Source organism: Zalophus californianus, chromosome 12 (assembly GCF_009762305.2).
Source record: "Zalophus californianus isolate mZalCal1 chromosome 12, mZalCal1.pri.v2, whole genome shotgun sequence".
In the NCBI taxonomy this organism is placed as follows: domain Eukaryota; kingdom Metazoa; phylum Chordata; class Mammalia; order Carnivora; family Otariidae; genus Zalophus; species Zalophus californianus.
In genome coordinates, this window is record NC_045606.1 from 90,825,331 (window position 1) to 90,851,392 (window position 26,062).

The 26,062-nt window shown below is 36.8% G+C and overlaps 1 protein-coding gene across 1 annotated transcript in view; it reads left to right on the top strand.

Annotated features, from left to right (window-relative positions):
• Positions 1 to 2,397, top strand: part of AKR1D1 (aldo-keto reductase family 1 member D1) — a 42,143-nt gene extending 39,746 nt beyond the window's left edge. Inside the window, exon 9 of the mRNA XM_027574069.1 lies at positions 1,401 to 2,397. Coding sequence (XP_027429870.1) covers positions 1,401 to 1,443 — 43 coding nt within the window. The 3' untranslated portion in view covers positions 1,444 to 2,397. The remainder of the gene's footprint in view (positions 1 to 1,400) is intronic.
• The last annotated feature ends 23,665 nt before the right edge of the window (positions 2,398 to 26,062 follow it).

Below are 26,062 nucleotides of genomic sequence, written 5' to 3' on the forward strand. Positions count from 1 at the left end.
CATACATATATGGTTCTCATATATATATATATGTATATATACACATTTTTTCTTTTTATTCATTACTATTTCCAGTTCTTGAAATCACCTGGATAGTAATCTGTTTGTAATCTCCTCTCTAAGAGAGCATTTGGAAAATGCTCATTAGGGTAGTTAATATAGTTTGAACACTTATTTTATTGTTCCCACTATTTCTCATTAGTCAAAAAGCACACTGACTATGCTAATATTGAATTTCTGAATCAATTTCTGAATTAATACAACAGCCTCCTAATGTGAATTTTCCAGGGCAAAACATTATTTGACATCAAAAGGTATCACCTAGCCTTGGAAATAAAAAGGTAAACACAAACACAGACCTAACCAACACTTACTGGTTAATTAATAGCTCTTGAAGATGAGCTATTACTATTGAATAAATATCATTAAATTAAGAAGAGATAGTAAGAGACAGTCAACCCACTAATGTACTGATTTTTTTTACAGCTAGTTGGTGACAATATTTAGTTTGAAATTTGACATATTTAATACCTAATTACCACAACACTGGGAAAATAACTCATAGGAAATAACTAGAAAAATCAGCAAGGAGAAACAAACAGTAGGCTTCATTTATCAAAAAAAAAAAAAACTGTACCATTTAGGAATGGTAGGCCATGATTCTTCTCTGTTTTTCATCCAGTTGATCTTTGACATTGAAAAGCCTTTATTTATTTTGTATTTTAATTTAAAGCTCATAATACTTGCAGAGAACTGAATCTTAGACATGGTCCATGGCAGGTACAACCCACGCCAATCCTTTCTTATTGACTGTTCCATCACTGTTGTTTAAGGGATAGGTTCATTATCATCATCATTATTATGGAAACTTACTTCACTGATCACCTTTCTCGATCTCAGACTTTCAGTTCGCAGGAGGTCCAGTGAGAAGGGCAGGTAAAAACTCCGAGAAGAGAGTGATAATGATGGGTAATAGAAATTTGAAGAGAAATGCTTATGTGGATCATTGACATGGAAGGCAGCCTGTGTCAAAACAGCAGAGGGGAGGAAGGAATTGAGAAAGGGCATGAAAAACCACAAACAGGCATTGCTCTCACCTCATGTGCTTTGGCTCTGAGCAAAATCTTGATAGAGAGGTCTTCCAACACACACACACACACACACACACACACACACACACACACACACACACACACACACACACGCTTACCGGAGGGTGTTGTCTAGGGCTTCAATAAGAGACACTGGCTTGAGGGAAAACAGAGGAGATAGGGTGAGAAACAGGGAATGAATAAGGGAGAGAGGGAGGGATCAGTGAAATTGTTGAAGGAGGCTAGTAACACATACAGCTGTGCAACATTTGCAGTGAAATTTTTCCCTTTGGGGAATTGTTTTGACAGGTGGTGTGATCATCCCGAATACCCATTTCATGATGAATACTGACTTCATAATGCTCCTGAACTGATTTTTCCCTCCCATGCATGCCAGAACCTTGGGCTGGGTGGTTCCCCCAGAGGAAGAAATTTAAAAAGTTTTACTATCTTTAGATAAAGTGGTGATGTTAACATGCTTAAGTTTGACTTTGCCTTAAGTATATGAAGAAAAAAATATGTTTAAATATGAAGAAAAAAATATGTTTAAATCTGTTGAAATAATTGTTTGGAAACTATAAGCTAATATTTTATTGGATCAAGGTCTTTTGGGTTCCAGACAGAAAAACATTAGGCTTTAGAAAAGACTACAGAGGCAATATATGAAGATAAATAACTCATAAATGTGAGCACTGCCATTGGTAGTCTGAGTTCCTTACTTTAGCAGTTAACAGGGCAACAAAGAGGGTGGTGAGCTAGTGCATGCCAGTGTTGGCAGTGACTTTGATGATTTGGACCATCGATTATAACACAGACACAGTCAAGATAAGATCCACACATGCATTATTAAGAAGGAAGTGATTTGCTGCACCCTGTGTAAAGAGAAAGGGCTAAGCATAGAAAAGTCTTAAAATAGAGCTAATTAAACACCACAGTGGTCAGCATAGACATAATGATTTGGTTGTTGTTTTTTCCGTCCAATGTGGGTTCATTTAGCTTTTACCTAGTTTGAGGGATGGCTAATTGCTGGTTCTCTCTTGCATGCTTTCAAGGGCCTGAGAATGAACAACATAACTGGTGATCCATTCTTATACTGCGTATCACTCTTGGCCTACTCCTCATACATCCACCATTATGTGAAGTAGCTTGAGACAGTCAACAGACACAAAACCCTGAATCATAAAATAATCCAAAGATGACTATTTTTTAAGTAGGCTCCATGCTGGGAAACCAGAACTCATGACCCTGAGATCAAGAACTGAGCTGAAGGGCGCCTGGGTTGCTCAGTTGGTTAAGCAACTGCTTTCAGCTCAGGTCATGATCCTGGAGTCCCGGGATCGAGTACCACATCGGGCTCCCTGCTCAGCAGGGAGTCTGCTTCTCCCTCTGACCCTCTTCCCTCTCGTGCTGTCTCTCATTCTCTGTTTCTCAAATAAATAAATAAAATCTTAAAAAAAAAAGAACTGAGCTGAAATCAAGTCAGATGTTTAACTGACTGAGCCACCCAGGTGCCCCCAAAGATGACTATTTTAAAAGAAGGCATTTAAAAAGGAGGCTTCAGGGGTCCCTAGCTGGCTCATTCAGTGGAGCATGTGACTCTTAATCTCAGGGTTGTGAGTTCAAGCCTCATGCTGGGTGTAGAGATTACTTAAAATCTTTAAAAAAAAAAAATTAAAATTAAAAAGAGGCTTCATAAAATTATTATACTTAGGACTTTGAAAGTGTTATTGGGATAACTGTGAATTTCAAGAAAGTAGCAAGTTTGAAAGAACACTGGTGATATTACTATATGTAAATTTTTAATTTTTAAGTAAGAACATTATTAGAATTATTCAGTAGAGATATACCAATTGTCAATTCAACTGGAGCAATGTATTTTTTATTCATATTAAGTCATTTTCATTGGGCAAGAGAGTTCTTCAAAAATTATGTCTTTCCAAGACCAATTGCTTACAGATAATCTTTAGTGACCTGAAAACATACATTTCTGAGAAATCAGCACTTTAAGAAAATTTGATCTCACTGTATCCACTGATGCTAATGTAATGCTCTTCTATGGAAAATATTTTGTTTACAAGAAATAATAAAATGTGATGATTTATTGAACCACTTGAATCTCCATTTTGTTGCTAAAGGTAGAGGGAGGGGAAGAACAATCTGAATTCAATTCAATTAAAAGACTTTTGATTAAGTTCTTACTGTACATTTAGCACTGGTAAAAGGGAAGAAAAAGGGGGTATCATAGTACAAGAACAGAAACTTAAGCCCTGTTCCCTGTTATCAAACTTCTTCAACGTATTTCAGGGGGCTGGTGTGGAGGAGGGACCATACATTTCAAACCATTTTTAAAAGACAGTCATTGGGAAAGAGTCCTACCATTTTTAAGGGGAGGAATATTTCTAAAGATTAGAGGAGGGGAACCCTATCTTAGTTATACAGAGATGAGGGGGAAAGAGTTGAAGACAGAAAACAGGAAGTCCAGGAAAGAGTGACAGTCTGATATGAGCTTCTGCATTTCACCTCTCCCTCTGCTCACACCCCTCACAAGCTTCCCATCTATTTTGGGATGAATTATGTCCTCCCACCCCCAAATTCAAACCTTAAAGTCCTAGCGCCTAGCACCTCAGAATGTGACCTTATTTGGAAATAGGGTCATTGCAGGTCATTGCATATATAATTCATTAAGATGAGGTCATAATGGAGTAGGGTGACTCCAAATCCAGTAAGACTGGTGCCTTATAAAAAGGGGAAATTTGGACACTAACAACATATAGGGAGAACACCATGTACAGATCAAGACAGAGATCAGAGTGATGCTTTAAATTATTTGTTCCTTATATAAAACAATAACATAAAGGAACTCATTGATAATAATACAATAACAGTAGGAGACTTTAACACACCATTTACATCAATGGACAGATCATCTAAGCAGAAAATCAACAAGGAAACAATGGCTTTGAATGACACACTGGACCAAATAGGCTTAACAGATATATTTAGTACACTCTCTCCTAAAGCAGCAAAGTACACATTCTTTTCACATGCACATGGGACATTCTCCAGAATAGATCATGTACTAGGTCACAAATCAGGTCTTAACAAGTACAAAAAGATTAAGATCATACCATGCAACTTTTCTGACCACAACACTATGAAATTTGAAGTCAACCACAAGAAAAAATTTGGAAAGACCACAAATACTTGGAGGTTAAAGAACATCCTACTGTGGGGGGTGGAGCAAGATGGCGGAGGAGTAGGAGAACTGGATTTCGTCTGGTCTCAGGAATTCAGCTGAATAGGGATCAAACGATTCTGAACACCTACGAACTCAAGAGGAGATCGAAGATAAGAAGAGTAACAACACTCTGAACAGAAAAGCGACCACTTACTGGAAGGTAGGACGTGCGGAGAAGTGAATCCGAGGCGATATTCGGGAGGATAGACGGCGGGGCGGGGGGGGGGGGGGCCTCCGTCGGCCGCTTCTGGCAAGTGCTAGAGCCGCGGAGCACAAAATCGGACCTTTTAGAAGTCGGCTCCACGGAAGGACGTCGCTCCAGTGGCTAAGCGGGGGGGGGGGGGGGGGGGGGGGGGGGGGGGGGGGGAATCCTCATGGGACAGTGTGGTCTCAGGACCCTCGGGGTCACAGAAAGACCGGGGGTGCCTGAGTGCGGCAGAGCTCCCAGGTATCGGAGCGGGGAAGCCGGCTGCAGAGACGGAGCCGAGGCGCGGGCTCTCAGCTCGGGGTGGCCATAAACTGTGATCCGCGGCCCAGTCGGGCCACTGCTCCTCCAGCAGGGACCCAACAAGTGGCAGAGCCACGGAGACTCCCCTTCCTCCCCCGGGAGGAGCGGCGCGGGAGCGCACCGCAGGGATCTGCTGGGTTTGGAGACTCCACACGGGGTCGGGTGCCAGAGATAGAAACGCTCGGTCACAGGCCGGGTGAGCATGGAGTGCGGCCGGAGACCGGGGACACGGGAGTGACTGCTTTTCTCTGGGGGCGCACTGAGGAGCGGGGCCCCGAGTTCTCAGCTCCTCTGGGCGGAGATTGGGAGGCCACCATTTTCACCCTGGTCTTCCAAAGCTGTACGGAGAGCTTGCAGGGAACAAAAGCTCCTGAGAGCAAACCCGAGCAGATTGCTTAGCCCGGACAGTCAAGGGTGGGGCAATTCCGCCTCCAGCAAAGACATCTGGGAACCACGGCAACAGGACCCTGCCCCAGAAGATCAGCACGAACAGCCAGCAAGCCAAAACCAAGTTTACCGATCAAGGAGAACGGGAGAACTCCAGTGCTAGGGGAATACTGCACATAGAATTCATGGCTTTTTTTACCGTGATTCATTTGTTTTTCAAAGTTAATTTTTTAACTGTTTTTTTTTTAATTTTTCTTTTTCCCTTTTTCAACCAACATCTTATCAATCCCTTTTTTTAAAAAAACATTTTTTATTTTTCATTTTTAGAGTCATATTTTATCCCTTCATAGTAGTTACCCTTATTTTTGGCATATATATATAAATTGTTCTCTCTTTAAAATTTTGAGATACAGTTTCTTCTAACAGATCAAAATATACCCTAAATCACTAGTGTATGGCTTTGTTCTAGTCTCCTGCCTGATCACATTCTCTCCCTTTTTTTTTTCTTTCGTTTTTCTTTTTCTTTTTCTTTTTTTAAATCTTCTTCTTTCTTTTTTCAAACAACTTCTTATCTTATCAATCCCTTTTATAAAATCTTTTATAATTTTCATCTTTACAGTCATCTTCCATCCCTTCATTGTATCAACCCTTATTTTGTACATATATAAGTCTTTCTTCCTTTAAAATTTTAGGAGGCACTTTTTTCTAACAGACCAAAATACGCCCAAAATCTAGTGTGTGGCACTGATCTATGCACTAGGCTGATCATATTTGATCATATTCTGCTTTTTTTGTATTGTTCTGTTTTTGTTTTTATCTTTTACTTTTTGTTTTTTTTTTCTTTCTTTTCTGTTTCTTTTTTCTTTCTTTCCCTTTCTTTTCCCCTGGTTTCAGGTCTTTTCTGATTTGTTTAGAGTATATTTGCTGGGGACGTTGTTAACCTGGTAGCATTTTGTTCTCTCATTCATCTATTCTCCTCTGGACAAAATGACAAGATGAAAAAAATCACCTCAGCAAAAAGAACAAGAGATAGTACCGTCAGCCAGGGACCTACTCAATACAGACATTAGTACGATGTCAGACCTAGAGTTCAGAATCATGACTTTAAAGATACTAGCTGGGCTTGAAAAAAGCGTGGAAGTTATTAGAGAAACCCTTTCTGGAGAAATAAAAGAACTAAAATCTAACCAAGTCGAAATCAAAAAGGCTATTAATGAGGTGCAATCAAAAATGGGGGCACTAACTGCTAGGATAAATGAGGCAGAAGAGAGAATCAGTGATACAGAAGACCAAATGATGGAAAATAAAGAGGCTGAGAAAAAGAGAGAGAAACAATTACAGGATCACGAGGGCAGAATTCGAGAGATAAGTGATACAATAAGACGAAACAACATTAGAATAATTGGGATCCCAGAAGAAGAAGAGAGAGAGAGGGGGGCAGAAGGTATATTGGAGCAAATAATAGCAGAGAACTTCCCTAATGTGAGGAAGGAAACAGGCATCAAAATCCAGGAGGCACGGAGAACCCCTCTCAAAATCAATAAAAATAGGTCAACACCCCGACATCTAATAGTAAAACTTACGAGTCTCAGAGACAAAGAGAAAATCCTGAAAGCAGCTCGGGAGAAGAGATATGTAACCTATAATGGTAGAAATATTAGATTGGCAACAGACCTATCCACAGAGACCTGGCAGGCCAGAAAGGACTGGCAAAATATCTTCAGAGCACTAAATGAGAAAAATATGCAGCCAAGAATACTATATCCAGCTAAGCTCTCTTTGAAAATTGAAGGAGAGACCAAAACTGCTAGAACTCATACAGGAATTCAGTAAAGTAGCAGGATATAATATCAATGCAGAGAAATCAGTGGCATTCCTATACACCAACAACAAGACAGAAGAGAGACAAATCAAGGAGTCAATTCCATTTATAATTGCACCCAAAACCATAAGATACCTAGGAATAAATTTAACCAAAGAGGCAAGGGATCTGTACTCAGAAAACTATAAAATACTCATGAAAGAAATTGAAGAAGACACAAAGAAATGGAAAAACGTTCCATGCTCATGGATTGGAAGAACCAACATTGTGAAGATGTCAATGCTACCTAGAGCAATCTACACATTCAATGCAATCCCCATCAAAATACCATCCACTTTTTTCAAAGAAATGGAACAAATAATCCTAAAATTTGTATGGAACCAGAAGAGACCCCAAATAGCCAGAGGAATCTTGAAAAAGAAAAGCAAAGCTAGCAGCATCACAATTCCGGACTTCCAGCTCTATTACAAAACTGTCATCATCAAGACAGTATGGTACTGGCACAAAAACAGACACATAGATCAATGGAACAGAATCGAGAGCCCAGAAATGGACCCTCAACTCTATGGTCAACTCATCTTTGACAAAGCAGGAAAGAATGTCCAATGGAAAAAAGACAGTCTCTTCAAAAAATGGTGTTGGGAAAATTGGACAGCCACATGCAGAAGAATGCAACTGGACCATTTCCTTACACCACACACAAAAATAGACTCCAAATGGTTGAAAGACCTAAACGTGAGACAGGAGTCCATCAAAATCCTAAAGGAGAACACAGGCAGCAACCTCTTCCACCTCAGCCGCAGCAACTTCTTCCTAGAAACATATCACCAAAGGCAAGGGAAGCAAGGGCAAAAATGAACTATTGGGATTTCATCAAGATAAAAAGCTTTTGCACAGCAAAAGAAACAGTCCACAAAACCAAAAGACAACCAACAGAATGGGAGAAGATATTTGCAAATGACATATCAGATAAAGGGCTAGTATCCAAAATCTATAAAGAACTTATCAAACTCAACACCCAAAGAACAAATAATCCAATCAAGAAATGGGCAGAAGACATGAACAGACATTTTTCCAAAGAAGACATCCAAATGGCCAACAGACACATGAAAAAGTGCTCCACATCGCTCGGCATCAGGGAAATCCAAATCAAAACCTCGATGAGATACCACTTCACACCAGTCAGAATGGCTAAAATTAACAAGTCAGGAAACAACAGATGTTGGCAGGGATGCGGAGAAAGGGGAACCCTCCTACACTGTTGGTGGGAATGCAAGCTGGTGCATCCACTCTGGAAAACAGTATGGAGGTTCCTCAAACAGTTGAAAATAGAGCTACCATACGATCCAGCAATTGCACTACTGAGTATTTACCCCAAAGATACAAATGTACGGATCCGAAGGGGTACGTGCACCCCGATGTTTATAGCAGCAATGTCCACAATAGCCAAACTTGGAAAGAGCCAAGATGTCCATCGACAGATGAATGGATAAAGAAGAGTGGTATATATACACAATGGAATATTATGCAGCCATCAAAAGGAATGAGATCTTGCCATTTGCGATGACGTGGATGGAACCGGAGGGTGTTATGCTGAGTGAAATAAGTCAATCAGAGAAAGACATGTATCATATGACCTCACTGATATGAGGAATTCTTAATCTCAGGAAACAAAATGAGTGTTGCTGGAGTGGTGGGGGGTGGGAGGGATGGGGTGGCTGGGTGATAGACATTGGGTAGGGTATGTGTTATGGTGAGTGCTGTGAATTGTGTAAGACTGTTGAATCACAGATCTGTACTTCTGAAACAAAGAATGCAACATATGTTTAAAAAAAAAGAGAAAGAAGAAGATAGCAGGAGGGGAAGAATGAAGGGGGTGGAATCGGAGGGGGAGACGAACCATGAGAGACGATGGACTCTGAAAAACAAACTGAGGGTTCTAGAGGGGAGGAGGGTGGGGGATGGGTTAGCCTGGTGATGGGTATTAAAGAGGGCACGTTCTGCGTGGAGCACTGGGTGTTATGCACAAAGAATGAATCATGGAACACTACATGAAGAATTAATGATGTAATATATGGTGATTAACATAACAATAAAAATTTTTAAAAAAAAGAACATCCTCCTAATGAATGAGTCAACTAGGAAATCAAAGAAAATACATGGAAACAAATGAAAACAGGTACATGATGGTCCAAAACCTTTGGAAAGCAGCAAAAGCAGTCTTAAGAGGGAAGTATATGGCAATACAGGCCTACCTCAAGAAGCAAGAAAAATCTCATATAAACAACCTAACTTTACACCTAAAGGAGCTAGAAAAAGAAAAGCAAACTAAGACTAAAGCCAGAAGGGAAATAATAAAGATTCGAGCAGGAAAAAAAATGATACAGAAACAAACAGACAAAAAACCAGTAGAACAGATCAATGAAACCAAGAGCTGGTTCTCTGAAAAAACTAGTAAAATTTATATACTCCTAGCCAGACTAATCAATAAGAAAAGAGAAAGTACCCAAATAAATAAAACCACAAATGAGAGAGGAGAAATAACAACCAACACCACAGAAGTGCAAATAATTATAAGATAACATTATGAAAACTGGGGCATGTGGGTGGCTCAATAGGAGCCCCAGGACAAGCTCCCTGCTCAGCCAGGAGGCTGCTTCTACCTCTACCTCTCCCTCTGCCTGTGTCTCCACCTGCTTGTGCATGCTCTCTCTCTCTAATAAATAAAATCTTTAAAAAAAAGAAAATGTTATGAAAATTATCTGCCAACAAATTAAACAACCTGGAAGAAATGGATAAATTCCTAGAAACATATAAACTACCAAAACTGAAACAGGAAGAAATAGAAAACTTGAATGGATTGATAACCAGTAAAGAAATTGAATCAGTAATCAAAAATCTTGCAACAAACCAAAGTCCAGTACCAGATGGCTTCACAGGGGAATTCTATCAAACATTTAAAGAAGAGTTAATACCTATCATTCTCAAACCATTCCATAATATAGAAATGGAAGGAAAACTTCCAAATTCATTCTATGAGGCCAACATTATCCTGATTCCAAAACCAAAGACTCCACTAAAAAAGAGAACTACAGGCCAATATCCCCGATGAACATGGATGCAAAAATTCTCAATAAAATACTAGCAAATTGAATCCAACAGTACATTAAAAGAATCATTCACCACAGTTGAGTGGGATTTATTCCTGGGCTGCAAGTGTAGTTGAATATTCGTGAATCAATCAACATGATACACCACATTAATAAAAGGAAGGATAAGAACCATACGATCCTCTTAATAGATGCAGAAAAAGCATGTGATAAAGTACTGCATCCCTTCTGGATAAAAACCCTCAACAAAGTAGGGCTAGAGGGAACACACCTCAATATCATAAAGGCCATATTTATTGCAGCATTATCAACAATAGCCAACCCCCCTGCCAAAAGAGCAATAACCAAATTATGGAGAGCCCAAACATCCATCAACTGATGAATGGTAAAAGAAGATGTGGTGTGTATGTGTGTATATATATATATACACAATGGAATATTTCTCAGCCATAAAAAGGAATGAAATCTTGCCATTTGCAACAACATAAATTGAACTAGAAAGTATTCTAAGAGAAATAAGTCAGTCAGAGAAAACAAGTACTATATGATTTCACTCATATGTGGAATTTAAGAAACAAAACAAATGAGCAAAGGGAAAAAGAGAGAGAGACAAACCAAGAAACAGACTCTTAATTATAGAGAACAACCTGATGGTTACCAGAGGGGAGGTGGTGGGGGGGATGGGTGAAATACGTGATGGGGATGAAGGAGGGCCCTTGTTGTGATGAGCACTAGGTGTTGTATGGAAGTGTTGAACCACTTATATTGTACACCTGAAACTAAGATAACATTATGTTAACTAACTAGGATTTAAATAAAACTTTAAAAAATAAATAAAAAATAGAAATAAAAAATTTATTTGTTCCTCAGTGTTGGTAGAATTTACCTGAGAATTTCAGCTCTGTCAATAAGGAGACTGAACATTTTCTATTTCTTCTAGGTGAGGTGATATCTCATTGTACTTTTTATTTGCATTTCCCTGATGGTAAGTGATGCTGAGTATCTTTTCATGTGTCCCTTGGCAATCTGTATGTCTTTTTTAGGATCAACTGCAAATTCATCTTCTCAAAATTTATCAGTGTCATATAATTTAGCAAGTGTAAATATATTTGTTCATTTAGTCAACAAAGGTTATTGTGTGCCCCTCTTTGGGCTCTATCCTAGGCAGTTGGGATACGTCAGTAAACAAAAGTCCCTGAACTCTCTGCCTTTACACTCTTGGACTCTTCCAATGCTTTAATTTTCCAAAACCTGTGCTTACTTCCCCCTTTCCATTCTTATTTTGTATGTCTATCTTTTTTTATTTTTCCTATTACCTAATTAGTAGTCTATCAAGTTATTTCTGCTTTCTTCTGGATTTCACTTAGAGCAAATCTCCCAAAGGAAAAGAAAATTCATTAATTAGTTCTGCTGTTTTTCGGTTTCCTAATTCATTAATCTCTTTTTTTTTTTTACTGATCTCTGGTCTATTTTTCTTACCTTGTCCATAGACCTCTAACTTCTTAAGTTGAATACCTATTTCACTGATTTTTTTAAGTTTATCTTGTTTAGTAGTATAAACATTAAATATAATGAATTTTACTCTGAGCAACTGCCTTAGTTAAAATTTGATAAATCAATTTTGCTATTTTTCTAGATGTTCTGAATTTTGGTTTTGCTTTCTTCCTTGATTTATCCTGGTTTATAAGAGTTCCTGTCTTATTTTAATTTCTAGTGTTAGAGCTTTTTTCCCTAGCTTTTATATTCCACTTTTAATCGTGCTGAGCTCAGATATCATCAATCAATGTTTTAAATATTTTATGGGATTGTGACAAGATACATTCTATTTTAACGTACTCGGTTGGATATAATGGACATACAATTCTGTCTTACACATTTTTATCATCTAGTATTAGAAAATGAATTTTGAATAGTGGTTCTTTCTTTTAACACAGAGGTTCATAACTGGAGGCAGTTTCATCCCATCCTCCCCCTAGGGAACATCTGGAGATATTTATAGTTCTCACAACTAGTAGGAGGTGAATGGAGGTGATAACTATTTAGTAGGTGGAGGCTAAGGATGCTGCTAAACATCCTACAATGGGTAGGACAACCCCCACAACAAAGAACTACCTGAGCTAAAATGTCAGTAGTGCCAAGGTTGAGGAACCCTGCTAATACAAGGGTCTTTCTTGCTAGATGTTACAATGTGCTTATTCCTAATGCCATAATTTCAGGTCATTGTACACGAATTAAAATTAATCCATTTAGGCTCATTTTTTATAGCACTTAAAGTAAACCACCCATCTTTACAGTTCATCCATATTTTTTCTTTTGCATTTTATCTTCCCTCAGATTGTTAAGCTGATAACAGGTTTCATGCTTTTAGTATTTTAGTTTAGGGCACATGGGGAAATGAATCCCAGTGAAAATGAGTTAATGCAGGACACAGAAATTTTTAATTATTTCCACAGCATGAGTCATGAGAAATTTGTTCTGATAAATAACAGACTGCTATTAAGAAATAGAAGCAAACTGAAAGATTAGATTAAACCAGTAATCTAATTTCCTTCCTGCCCCAAATTTCTTGAAATAACTAAGCAGAGAGCCAGTTAGATAGACCAAATCCACAGCATCCCTAGAATAAAGACACAGTAATATCAGTAAAGGAAAAATCCTTAAGGAGAGAAAACAAAAGTAATTGGATTGACAAAGAAATAGGAACAGAAAACTGTAGCCCAAAGTATTTGCACAAAGCAACTGCTGCAAAAAGTAACAGCAATTTCAGATATGCTTCAAACTTAGAGTCAATAAAACAAAACAAAACAAAACAAAAATCTGGAGGTTCCAATGACCTCACATTCCATTAGAGCCATTCCCTCCAAACACATGGTTCCGAGGGGCAGACAATAGCTATATTTGTTCTTCACGCTGAAACCCCCTTCTTCCTAATCAAAGTGAATACTATTCCAGGAAAGGGCAGATAGTAACACAATATTGAGACCGGAGAGAGAAACCTGATCACAGCCTGGGGTAACTTCAAAGAACCACACAATAGATAGGATTAAAAAGAAAGAAAGAAAGAAAAGCACAAAGCCAATTCTGGCATTTACTTCCAGGATAAAGCCACGGAGTGGGGCAGGAGAGGAGAAGTTGACAATAGAAGGAGGAAATTGGAGGACATATCAAGATTAAAGGGGTTCCATGGCTCTATAAGGACCAGTGTATTATGACTCAAGGACACCAGAATTTGTTACTCCAAAGGATGCCACTTTGACTAAGAATTATTTTGAGCTGAAGGCAACTGAGAAGAAACAGATAGAAGGAAAACTCTCTGCCTTCTCGCTTCCTAAAGAGAGACATCAATTTAGGAATGTGTCCTCCCTCTCTACCAAAAAAAAACCAGAGTTAATCACTAGAGACAACTTTAGACCCTTATCAGCCTGGAGATGGCACCAGAGGAATCCACATAACACCTTACTAACTAGCCTTTACCTTCCATTAGTTTCCCATATATTTGCCATTCCACAATTTGCTGCCCCCCAGAGACTCAAGATTCTTTCCCTTTGTCATGTCACTTCTCTAAAAATTTATTGTTCCTTTGCAAAGAAGCAATATAAGCCCCAATTCTAACCAAGCCTTTGCATTGCTTATCTCTGGGTACTCCCGTGTGTTACTTGCACAATACACATGAATAAACTTCTGTTCATTTTTTCCTTGTTATTCTGTCCTTTGTCCAGTTTGCATGCTCTGGCCAGAGAATCTAAGGTGGGTAGAGGAAGAGATTTTTCTTCTCATATATGACTATGTATGAACTAATATTATCCTCTAACAACTCCCTGGGAGAGACAAAGAAGCCAAATATGTGAATGTCATCATCGAAACCATAAACCACATCTCTTGCTAACTCTGGACCATCTGGGCAAGGAGCCTCTGAGAGGAAATTTAAACACCAAGACCAACTATAGAAGGCTAAGAAACAAGAACAGCACATAGATTCTACCAGCCACCTGCAAGGAAGACAGCAACAGGGTTTTGCCTACAATGGCCTTGGATGACTGAGAGTCTAAGAGGCAGAACCAAAGGAATAGAGACTCTAAATGCACAGATGACATCCAGAATACTGGGAGCATTCTTCAGAAGTTTGTGGAATGAAGAGGTCTGCCGTTATGCACAGGTGTCACAGCTGTATCTAAGTATATTAGCACCATCACTTTCCACCTCTATTCCCAGACTCTTTTAACAGGAACCTGCATTCTGACCTGGTAGTAGATCCCTTTGGAATACTTCATATATCCCTCAGAAGAAGTCCCCGAAGACAGATTTTTTACTATGTAATGTAAAAGAACAGCTGAGTGCTGATACCCATTGACCTCGCATGTATCCACATAGGCCACAGAGACAAAGCTTGAACCACAGCTGATCCAAGTCTTGGCTGAACATCCTGGATCCTACTAAAACGTGAGTGCATAGGAGGCTTGTGAGGAAGTGCCCTAAGGCCATTTGTCACTCACTTCCCTATCTACCAAGGAGGCTGAAATGAGGCAGTGTCTTATCTCCTCCCAGGTTCTGATGAGGCATGAGGCTGTCTCATCTCATCAGGCTACAGCTACAGGCTAAAGAGTGGCTTAGCAGAAGCACAGGAGCGGCTCCACAGTCGCAGGAAGGACCATTATTCCTGCTGCAATTAGCTGGACCCTTTTGTTTTGGTGTTGTCCTGCACAAGACGTTAAAGAAAGGAGATGGTTATTGTAAGGGCCATAGAGACTGAAAAAAGGACAGATTATGCTGCTATATTCAGAAGAAACTCATAAAATTACTTCCATTTCAATAATAATTTTTCCCTGAGGGTCCTGCTGATATATAATCACATGTCTTTGTTTCTTCAATGGATCAATATTCTTATAAATACCAACATCTCTGTTTCTATTCTGCTGCTTTATCACCATCGCAACTTGCACAAGAGTTGATAAAATTTCCCATTTTATAAATGCAATTTTTTTCAGGCAAATACACATCTTATTAATATAAACATCAAGAGAAATATTAATATAAACATCAAATATTAATATAAACATCAAGAGAAACTCAAAGATTTCCAGGGATTTTTTTTTCTTTTTTATGCTTTAAATGAACCGAGTCTAAGACACTAATGTTTTGATAAAGCAATAACAGGAAAAGTTTTTTAAAAAGTTTAACTATGAGTTCAATAGTTAACTAGTTGGTTACTTGGAAACATGTCAAAAGCAAAAATTATTTTTAAACAACTTAAAAATTGTAATATCTGACACATAGTTATATAGGGAAAAGTTTTATGTAATAATCAACATGATTCCTTGGATAAGTGAGACTGGTTTAATACTTTTGGCTCAGAAATACCTATCTTTTTTCTGATTTTACTAGTACAAAATTAATTTAGCATATTCTCTTGGATTTATTTTCTAATAAAAAGGATAATTAATTTGAGCTTTCTAAATTTCCTCTACTGATCTTAATGGTCAAATAAGCTAATTCATATAAGATTATAAAATATTAAAATTATGTGTCAAACTAGATTAAACTATAATAGATAATTCTTTATAAGAAGGATCCTTACAATGCTGTAAATCATACAGACTTAATATGCCAGCATAAATTGTAATACCCAAATGCTTACTTGTAAAACCTTAAACCAATATTAAATTGAGTTAATTATTGAATTATCTTTGAATACCCAGAAATTTTCCAAGTAAGTGTTAAAACGAAGACAACTGGCCCAAAATGGAGTCTCTGACGCCAAGCCTCACCTCACTAAAACAAAACTTACAGTTTTAGCTCTCTCAGAAATGAAATCTTAAACTGGTCAATCAAGAATCATCTGATCAGCACTAGTTAGGTAATCTGCCTCACACATCCCTGCCATCCCGAACCAATCCACTTTTTTGCCTAGTACAACTTTCCTGTTCCTGTTCCCTTCTGCCTATAAAAGTTTTTTCATCTTGTGCAGCTACTCGTCTCTCTGCTAGATGGGATGCTGCCTGACTCAAGAATAGTTGAATAAAGCCAATAAAATCTTTAAAATTTTGAATTTTGTGTTTTGTAACCTAACATAAAGTATAACACATTGGTCACTAAACATCCTTTTAATTTCCCCTTCTTTTTTTACAAAAACTATAGAATGGTCATCAATTAGCGGATTAAAGGATGAAAATGCCTTTAAATGATAACAAGGTCTATTTTTGCCAAGATAAATTTGATAAGATGACAGATAATTAGTACTCATGGACAAACATAACTAGAGAGGTCTTACTTCTCTGCCTTTTAATCTTACTCTCTCAGAAGGATACAGAAGTTGGTTACTATAAGTGAAGATTTCAAAAGCCCTCTCTTGGAAGTCAGATCCTAAATAGATTTTTTTCCTTCCTTAACAGATATTATCACAACCCCCAACCTCTGACAATCTGTAACGATGCTAAACCTCTTCCACTATTCATAAACACTTCTGTTCAGATACAGTTATCTGATACCCACGCATGCCACATGATCAGAGTCTTAAGAATTAACATCTGTACTTAATAGTAGATATTGTGCCTTCAGAGTTGTATATGAAGTTGCCATGCTAGGAAAATCAAGGATTTTCCCAATTTCTCGGTGAAATCAAATAAAATTATTGAAAATAATCCACCATCGCCAAAAAAAATCTCATTTTTAAGCTTAAAATCGACGAAGAAAATGCATTATTCATCTCCTACTAGTTTGTACCAAACAGAAACTAAAGCTTTATAGTCCATAGAAAGGCAGTTACTTAATCTAGATTCTGTAAGAAAAAAAAAACCTTAATTATTGTCAGAATTTTGCCTTATTCATAATTTTTATAAACCCCTAAAAAACTGAAGCTCTAAGCAAGAACTGAAACCTACCTAAAGAATCACTTGAACATTCACAAATTTCATTTTATTATTTCAAGCTTTGATATATCTTTTAATCCTTATTTATCAATAAATATTCCAGTTGAATTGAAGTAGTCTCTTACCAAAAGACTTACATGTTGATACAAAAACTTAATGGATTTTGTTTTCTGCCCAGAAATATCTTTAATATATCAATAATGATGAAAACTTACTTTATAGATAATTTTTTTAATGTATACAAAAGACTCATGTTAAACTGAAAAGCCCACATCATTCCTAAAGCTCTAAGAAGAAAAGGGCACCTTGAGATATCTTGATCTCATTGAGTATTATTATTTAACTTATTTATGTAGTTCATTATATACAGCAGGTGCCAGCTACATATCCAAAAGGGACACCAGCAATACACCTCTACAGACTAGCTAGTCTAGAAGTACTACAGCTTGGATGAACCTTGAGGACACTCTGCTAAGTGAAATAAGCTAGTCACAAAAGACAAATACTATGATTCCGTTTATAGGAGGTTCCTAGAGTAGTCAAATTCACAGAAGCAGAAAGTAGAATGGTGGTTGCAAGGCACTGGGGAGGAATGAGAGGATGGGGAATTAGCATTTAATGGGTATGGAGTTTCAGTATAGAAAGATGAAAAAGTTTTGGAGACGGATGGTAGAGATGGTTGCCCAACAAGGTGACTGTACTTAACGCCACTGAAAAGTACACATAAAAATGGTTAAAATGATAAATTTCATGTATATATACCACAGAGAGGAGAAGGAGAGAGAAGAACTTAAGATTCTACAACCTGGCCATACAAACTGGCTAGAGACGTGACCCCAAGGCCAACTAAAAGGCCCCAGAAACAGACCACCAGCAAAGGAGACAGCTTCCTGTGAATTCTGTAATTCAAGAATATGTTAATCAAGATGACAGCATACTGCCAAGGCCTTCAAATCAAGATTCATAATCAGAATACAAGATTCACATTTGAGCTTATGTTTTATTTGTTATTTCAACTCCCGAAAAAAGGGAGGAAAAAACTTCCTTCCTTCCCTTTTTAGCATGGGTACTACTATAAATTTCCAGTCGTTGAATTTATTTTCAGCCTTCCTGAGTATTTAAGACAAAGCCTAACATAAAACTTTCCAAAAAGGATCTAAGACATTAGAGTTTACTGATTTCTTTTTTTTTTTTAAAGATTTTATTTATCTATTTGAGAGAGAGAGAACGAGAGACAGAGAGCATGAGAGGGAAGAGGGTCAGAGGGAGAAGCAGACTCCCTGCTGAGCAGGGAGCCCGATGTGGGACTCGATCCCGGGACTCCAGGATCATGACCTGAGCCGAAGGCAGTCGCTTAACCAACTGAGCCACCCAGGCGCCCCAAGTTTACTGATTTCTATAAAAATTCTACTCCGATGAGAAGTTTCAAATGCTGATCCATAAGTTAGTTCTGATGATGAACCAAATAAAAACTATTCCATTAAGGCACACGGAAAGTGGCTTATTTAAACTTAGGGAAGTTACTTTTCTTGCCAAACCTTAGGTTCCTGATTTTCTCTTAATATTTATGGTTGTCCTCATACTTTTGTGTCCTTCCCTACTGCCTGATGGCCAGGTGCTAAGATGTTACTCCACAGCCATTCCATTATCCCAAGCTGACATCCATAAGAATGTGTCAAGAAGAGACTAACCCCTTCTGGCCAAACCTGCTCCATTTGGAACTTATTTAACCAAACGTGGGAGTTGAGAAATTCTTCTGAGCAAAGTGGTACCTCCCTGACCTAACTAAGAGTAAAGCTAACAGAATGACCCAAGCAGACATTACACAGAAACAGCTGTTGTATGTAAACTCCCAAATTCTTCTGGAGAATCCATAAACCAATGAAGTTACTAGATACCAATAGTTGGCCTTCTCAAGGACAAAATACCCAGACTGACCCATAGGCTAGCTGCCAAATAGCTACCTGATGGAAAAATGGAAGGATATTGTAATAATATTTGGAATATGACGTTATTTGACAATAGCCTGTTTTGAGTTAAACATACAACCATTTTTAAAAAAAGAGCTAATAAGTTAACAGTGGAGATAAATAGAATTATAAAAATATTCAGTTAATCCAAAAGAAGGCAGAAAAAGAAGAAAATGGGATGAAAGAACATATGGAACAATTAGAAAGCTTATAACAAGATGGGAGACACAAACCTGGTCAATATTCAGAATCACATCTAATATAATTTGAGAATTTAAAAGGCAGAGATTGTCAACTAAATAAAAATTTAAGACCCAACTATATGCTATCTGCAGGAGACTCACTTTAAATATAAATTAGAAAACAAAACAATGAGTTCATTTTATACCTGTTAAATTAGAAAAATTGGGGAACATTGGTCTTCATGAACTGCTGATTCAAGTGTATTCTACCAGCACAGTCATTCTGGAGAGCAATCTGGCACTTAACCAAATTAAGTCTGTGTGTACCCTGTGATCCATCTATTCCACATCTGAGTATTTATCCAAAAGAAATTCCCACCCATGTCCATAAGGTTGTATCCACAAGGATATTTGTGGAAGCATTGTTTGTTATTAGTTGGGTATTAGAAGTAATCTGGATGCCCATGGCGGGAGAGGGTGAGTAAAATGCACGCCATGGAGTACTATGCAGCCCGAAAAAGCAACAGACTAATTGTAAATATAGCAACATGGATCTTTAAAACACAGTACTAAGTGGAGGGGAAAAAAGAAAGAAACAGAATGAGATCCGAAACATGATATAGTTTGCATAGGGACATGTATCCTAAACAGCATTACCCATTTAGAGCAATGCAAACAAAAGAACATGCATTTAAAATATTAGATGTAATTAGAATGGTTGCTCATATATGTGAGGGAGTCAGAAGATAAAAAGGGATAAATGACAATACATAAATACAAATGTATGTATATTAAAAAAAGAAAAGCGTCTCCCACACTAATAATAATGTGCCATAAACTGAAGCATATGATTAACTCAACCCCCTGTATGTAAAGTACAACTTATAAATAATAATATATATAAAATAAAATGTTATATAGTCAAAACTATTACTATTTTCCTTTAGATAGTCTGGCTTTTTTATCCTATCTTAAATTATGTAAATCACCTCTAGTTTTTAATCATCCTAGTTGGCTTTTTTCTTTGTTTTTGCGTTTAGATCTTTATGTCATCTGGAAATACTTTTGTATTTGCTATGCAGTATAGTTATAACTTCATTTTTTATAAAGATTTTATTTATTTGAGAGAGTTACAGAGATGGCAAAATGGGGGAGGAGAGGGAGAAGCAGTCTCCCCGCTGAGCAAGGAGCCCGATGCAGGACTCAATTGCAGGACCCTGGGATCATGACCTGAGCCGAATGCAGACACTTAACCATCTGAGCCACTCAGGTGCCCTAACTTCATTTTTTTTTTAATGGAAATCCAGTTGTCCCAATGCCATTTATTCAAGGAGCCATCCTTTCCTCCCTGATTTTAAATGCCTCATTTATCATATGCTTAACTTCCATATGTACATGAGTCTATTTCTGGGTTCTTTTTTATTCCTCTGATCTATTTGTTTATTTTTCTAGCAAAGCTACCAATTACTGTTGCTTTATAACATATTTTAGTATGTTAGGTCCTCCCTCACTATTATTCTTTTTCATCAATTTCTTGGTAATTATTCTGTTTGGGATTGCATGAAATATATATATTACTTATATATGAGAAACATTGGCAGTTTTATTATATGAAATCTTCCCATCCAGAATCATGGTATGTCTCTGTGTTCAGCTCTTATTTTATGTCCTTCAGTAAAACTGTGTAGTTTTCCTCAATGTTTTGCCTTTCTTGTTTAATTTATTCTTGAATAATTTATAAATTTGTTGCTACTATAAATTTTTTTCTTAATTTCCATTTCTAACTGGAATACTATCACAAAGAAAAAGAAAAGTCATTGATTTTTTTACAGTTTTATATCTAGAGATCATTCTAAGTTATCTTTTCATGCATAATAGTATTTTTCAAATTTTGAATATCTTGAATTTTCAATTATCAGAAGGTGATAGTTAATTGTTTTTTTTTTTCAGAGTAAGCAGGAAAAAAAATTCAGAGTCAAACTATTTCTATTTTACACACATACAGGTGAGCAGAATGCTTACAATATTGCTTAAAAATTGGAAAATTTTAAAGCATTTAGTTTACCAATACATAAAGTAAATGTTGTATCCAGAAGTAAATATAAACAAATATAAACATAATAAAATGAGGTGTTCAGGAAAAAGAAATTATCTATATGTAAAATTAAACAACTTCCATGAGCCAGGCCCAACAGAAAATGTTGAAGTTTAATGTAGGGAAGCATTGATAATATTAAATTAGTTTCAATAAGATAAGTGCACATAAATTTATACCAATAAAAAACATTATATCAACTGTAGGCAATCCTCCCTTTGCATGTGTGACTTTAGAAAAAAGACCATGCAAGCTGAAACTGCACAGCAATCTTAATAATCAACAGAAAAAATTACAATTGACTGTGATGTTCACAATTTTTGTCAAAACACTACTCTTGATTATAAATGTATCATGAAATTTAAAAAAGGACAACTGATATTTATTTAATATGCCAAAATTTAAAATTTTAGAAACTTTGAGAATTAAAGAGTTTCATTTCTTTGTGAAAAACTTATCAAGAGTACTTTGAACAGGTTTTACCTAATTTATTGACTAACAGTTTTCACACCTAACTTATACAGAACAAACATCTTTTCTGTACTTTGGAAAGCTGTCATACTCCCTTTTTAAGTTTGTATCAGATACCAACACTCTATCCTTTGTGATTTCACCATCATGAGGTATCTCTGAGAATTCTTTCAATGTGAAGTTTTTTGCTAGTGTCACTTCTTCAGACTTTTCCTCACAACCACTTTCCAGATTTATGTCAATAAATTTGCCTTCACTAAGATCCTCCAGCTGCATATCTAGAAGTTCTCACATAGTGACAATGGTAACATTCCCATTGTCAGTGATCTCTTTTATAACTCCATTTATATTTGATTAAAACTTCACTTCTGCATTATCACTTTTTGTTTGGTTGTTGGTTTATTTTCTCCATTCATCTTTGTTGGCCAGTTCCCTATTTTAATTTTCCAATTTTGTAAAATGTTGCATGGGTTTACCACTGGGAAGCAAGGAGGCAACACAACTACGTGTTTTGCTGTGTGTGTGTGATGGGAAAAAAGCACAATAACTCATCACGGACTGGCGGATAATGATTAATTATCGATAATGATACATGTCTGTTATCGATGTAATGATTTGTGGACTGAAGAGCTAGCAGTGAAGTTTGTACTTAATGCAATCATTCACAGTTTATTGTGGTAACTGAAATTTGGACCATGTTGTTGGGGGTAATGGTGCTAAACTGTAGTAAATGAAATTTGTACATTTCAGAACCATGCAAAGACCGCCAGTATATCTATATCCATTCATGTTTTTCTATCAAAATATATTCCCAGAGGAGTTAAACAGAGTCAGGAAAGTTCAAATGCATGGAGCCTCAGTGGAACTCTGTTTAAAAATCTTCTTTTAGTTTCTTTGAAGACATTGACAAGCTGATTTTAAAATTCACATGTATCAAGGGATACAGAATAGCCAAAACAATCTTGAAAAAGAAGAACAAAGTTGGACGGTTCATAATTCCTGACTTCAAGACTTACTGCAGCTACAATAATCACAAGAGTGTGGTACTGGCATAAAGATAGACAAGCAGATCGGTGGGATAGAATTGAGAGTCAAAAAAGAAACCTATCTATCAATGGCCAATTGATTTTCTACAAGATGTCAAGACAACTCAATGGGGGAACATGTCTTTTCAACACAGTGTTAAGACAACTGAATATCTACATGCAAAAGAATGAATCTGGACCCCTACTTCACATTATCCACAAAAATTAACTCAAAATGGATCAAAGACCTAAATGTAAGAGCAAAATCTATTAAACACATAGAAGAAAACACAGACATAAATCTTCATTACCTTGTATTCAGGGGTTGGCTTGGATTGTGGGGACTGGCTGACTATACAAGTCCAAAATCCATAGGGCAAGAGGTCAGGAAAGACAATGGTTTTTTAGATATAAAACCTAAAGCACAAGCAATAAAAGATTAATCGGTTGGACACCATCAAAATTCACAACTATTGTGCTTTAAAAGATACCATCAAGAAAGTGAAAACATAACCCACAGAATGGGAGAAAAAACTTTGCAAATCATATCTGATAAGGGACTTGTATCTAGAATATGGAAAACTATTATAAGCCCTTAAAAAAAAGACAATCTAATTTTAATGGGTAAATGATCTGAATAAACATTCCTCCCCCAAAAATGTACAAATTGCCAAGAAGTTCATGAAAATATTCTCAACATCAATAGTCATCAGGGAAATGCAAATCAAAACCATGAGATACACTTCATACCCACTAAAATGGCTGTCTCCAAAGACAGAAAATAACAAGTGTTGACAAGGATGTGAAGAAAATAGAACCCTCATGCAGCCTAGTAGTTCCTTAAAATGTCAAACATAGACTTACTACATGACCCAGCAATTCTATTCCTAGGTATACATACAAGAGAAATGAAAACATGTGTTCACAGAAAAATGTTCATAGCAACCATTATAATAGCCAAAAAGTTTGGGAAAATCTGTATAAGTCAGAATTCCACCAGAGAAACAACCACTATGTATACATGGATGTTTATGAAGCAATTTATGGCAAGGAACTGGCCTACTCAATGGTGGGGCTGGCTGGAAAAGTACAAAAGCCACTGGGGAGGTTGTGAGGAAGGATAGACTACAAATTCTCAGGCAGAAGCTAACATTGTTCTTCCTCAGAGAAACCTCCCACAACTGATCGTCACACAACCTGAGTATCTATCAATAGATGAATGGATAAATGTGGCAGAGCCTCACAATGGAATATTATGCAGCCATAAAAAAAGAATGAAGTATTGAGTCGTGCTATGACATGGACATGAAAAATGGTATGTTAATAATCTAAGCATTGGGGCACCTGGGTCGCTCAGTTGTTTGAGTGCTCAACTCTTGGTTTTGGCTCAGGTCATGATCTCAGAGTCATGGTCAGTGGGAAGTCTGCTTGAGATTCTCTCCCTCTCCTATGCCCCTTCCCCCACCTAGTCTCTCTCAAAAATAAATAAATAAATGTTTTTAAAAAATAATAATCTAGGCAGCAAAGGCTATATATTATATAATTTCATTTATATGAAATGTCCCAAATAGGCAAACCCATAAAAATAGAAAGTAGATTAGTGGTTGCCTAGGGCTGGGGGATTTAGAGGGAAAAGGAAAGTGACTACTAATGGAGTTTCTTTTGGGGGTGATTAAAATGACTCATACTTCTAACTGGGTCAGAATAGAAGCCAAATTACCTGAAATTCTCTCAACTGATTTGTCTACTGAGACTGGGTCAAATCTCCTCAAAAAAGGTATTTGACTATGGTCCTGACATCATCAATTCTAGTGATTTTCATTCTTTTTAGCAGCATTCCATTTGGGGGGAAAATTGTATTTGGGACCCCAATATATAAAGAAATAAAAGCTATTTTTGATTGACATAATGCAGTTTACAAATTCAAATTTATAATATTGACTTATTATAAAGTCAGTTAATTAAAACAATGAGGCTGTTTTGATGAACACCAAAATTTAAAAAGATACTAAATGTTATAGCAATCTCTAGAACAAATTTCTTTTGTTTTTAATTGCATAGTATTAAAATTCTTGACACAATAGAGGAACAGCAGTAAAAACTAAGAGTAATATTTTTCTTATATTTTAACCATTTTATTTATTATGTTGATAATTGCTTCCTCAGCACTGGTAAAAATGACACCAAAATAACATATATAATTTTGAATGCTTAAATTGTTAATGTGAAATCAGTAATCACTTTTTTAATAGCTCTCACAACTGGAGAGAAAGGTAACCTGAAATGTGTATTTCAAAGTTGAATCACTAGCAAAATCTAAATCTGCTTGGTGTTTTTATCACAAATATAAAAATCAAACATGAAGTCCCCAAAACTGAAATTTTTAGATGATATTATCATTGTATAGTATGCTGTATTATTTCCCTACTATTTCATAACAAAAACCTAATGACTGTGAACATTCTCAAGGAATTCCAAGACAAGTGCCCAGAATCTCTATCTTCCATTGTGGAACAATATAAAAGTGTATATAGATATTGCATTATAATTGATGTATAATTTATATTTATGTATTAAAATATAGTATATAAAATAATGATATAAAATTCTATATTTTATATAAATAAATAAAATTTGGACACAATTCAGCATTAAAATGAAATCAAACAGCTGTCCTTTGCCATACAGCACTTTTAGGAGATAAGAGTACTAAAGATTCTGAATGTCTGAGCATTGGTATATTCTAATATTCAGCAACCATTGTACCCAACATTTTGAGTTTGTTGCTATTGCAATATTGTATGACCAAGCAGATTTGGGTAGCAAATTTCCTCTGAAAATAGGACAAAGATTGATCTTTGAGAACGAATGTACATATAGCAGTGTTTCCATGTGAGAATGATTTTTTTAAGAGGGCGTGTGTTTGTGTTTTCCCCATCTGAACCCCTGCCTTAAATGATAATTCTGTAGCCCCAAAATCTTCTGTCAATGGGTAAAATAGCACAAACACCAGGCCAGTACTCTTTCTCTCAAGAACTACGGCCATGATAGCTCCATCTCCAATCTAGGACACCACAGACCTGCTTTTTCAGGCTAAGAACACCAGGTGGCATATGGTGGCTGAATCAGAGCCTTGGTAACCATGGCAACCAGCTACCATTCCAGCTCTGCAGCTGCCATCTTTTATCCAAAGCTGTGTTTTGTGCACACTGGGGGTTTTGCTTTGAAATGGTTGTACTATGTGCTTTTCATTCTTCATACAATCAGGGTTTCTACTTCTAGGGTGGGAATTCCGGT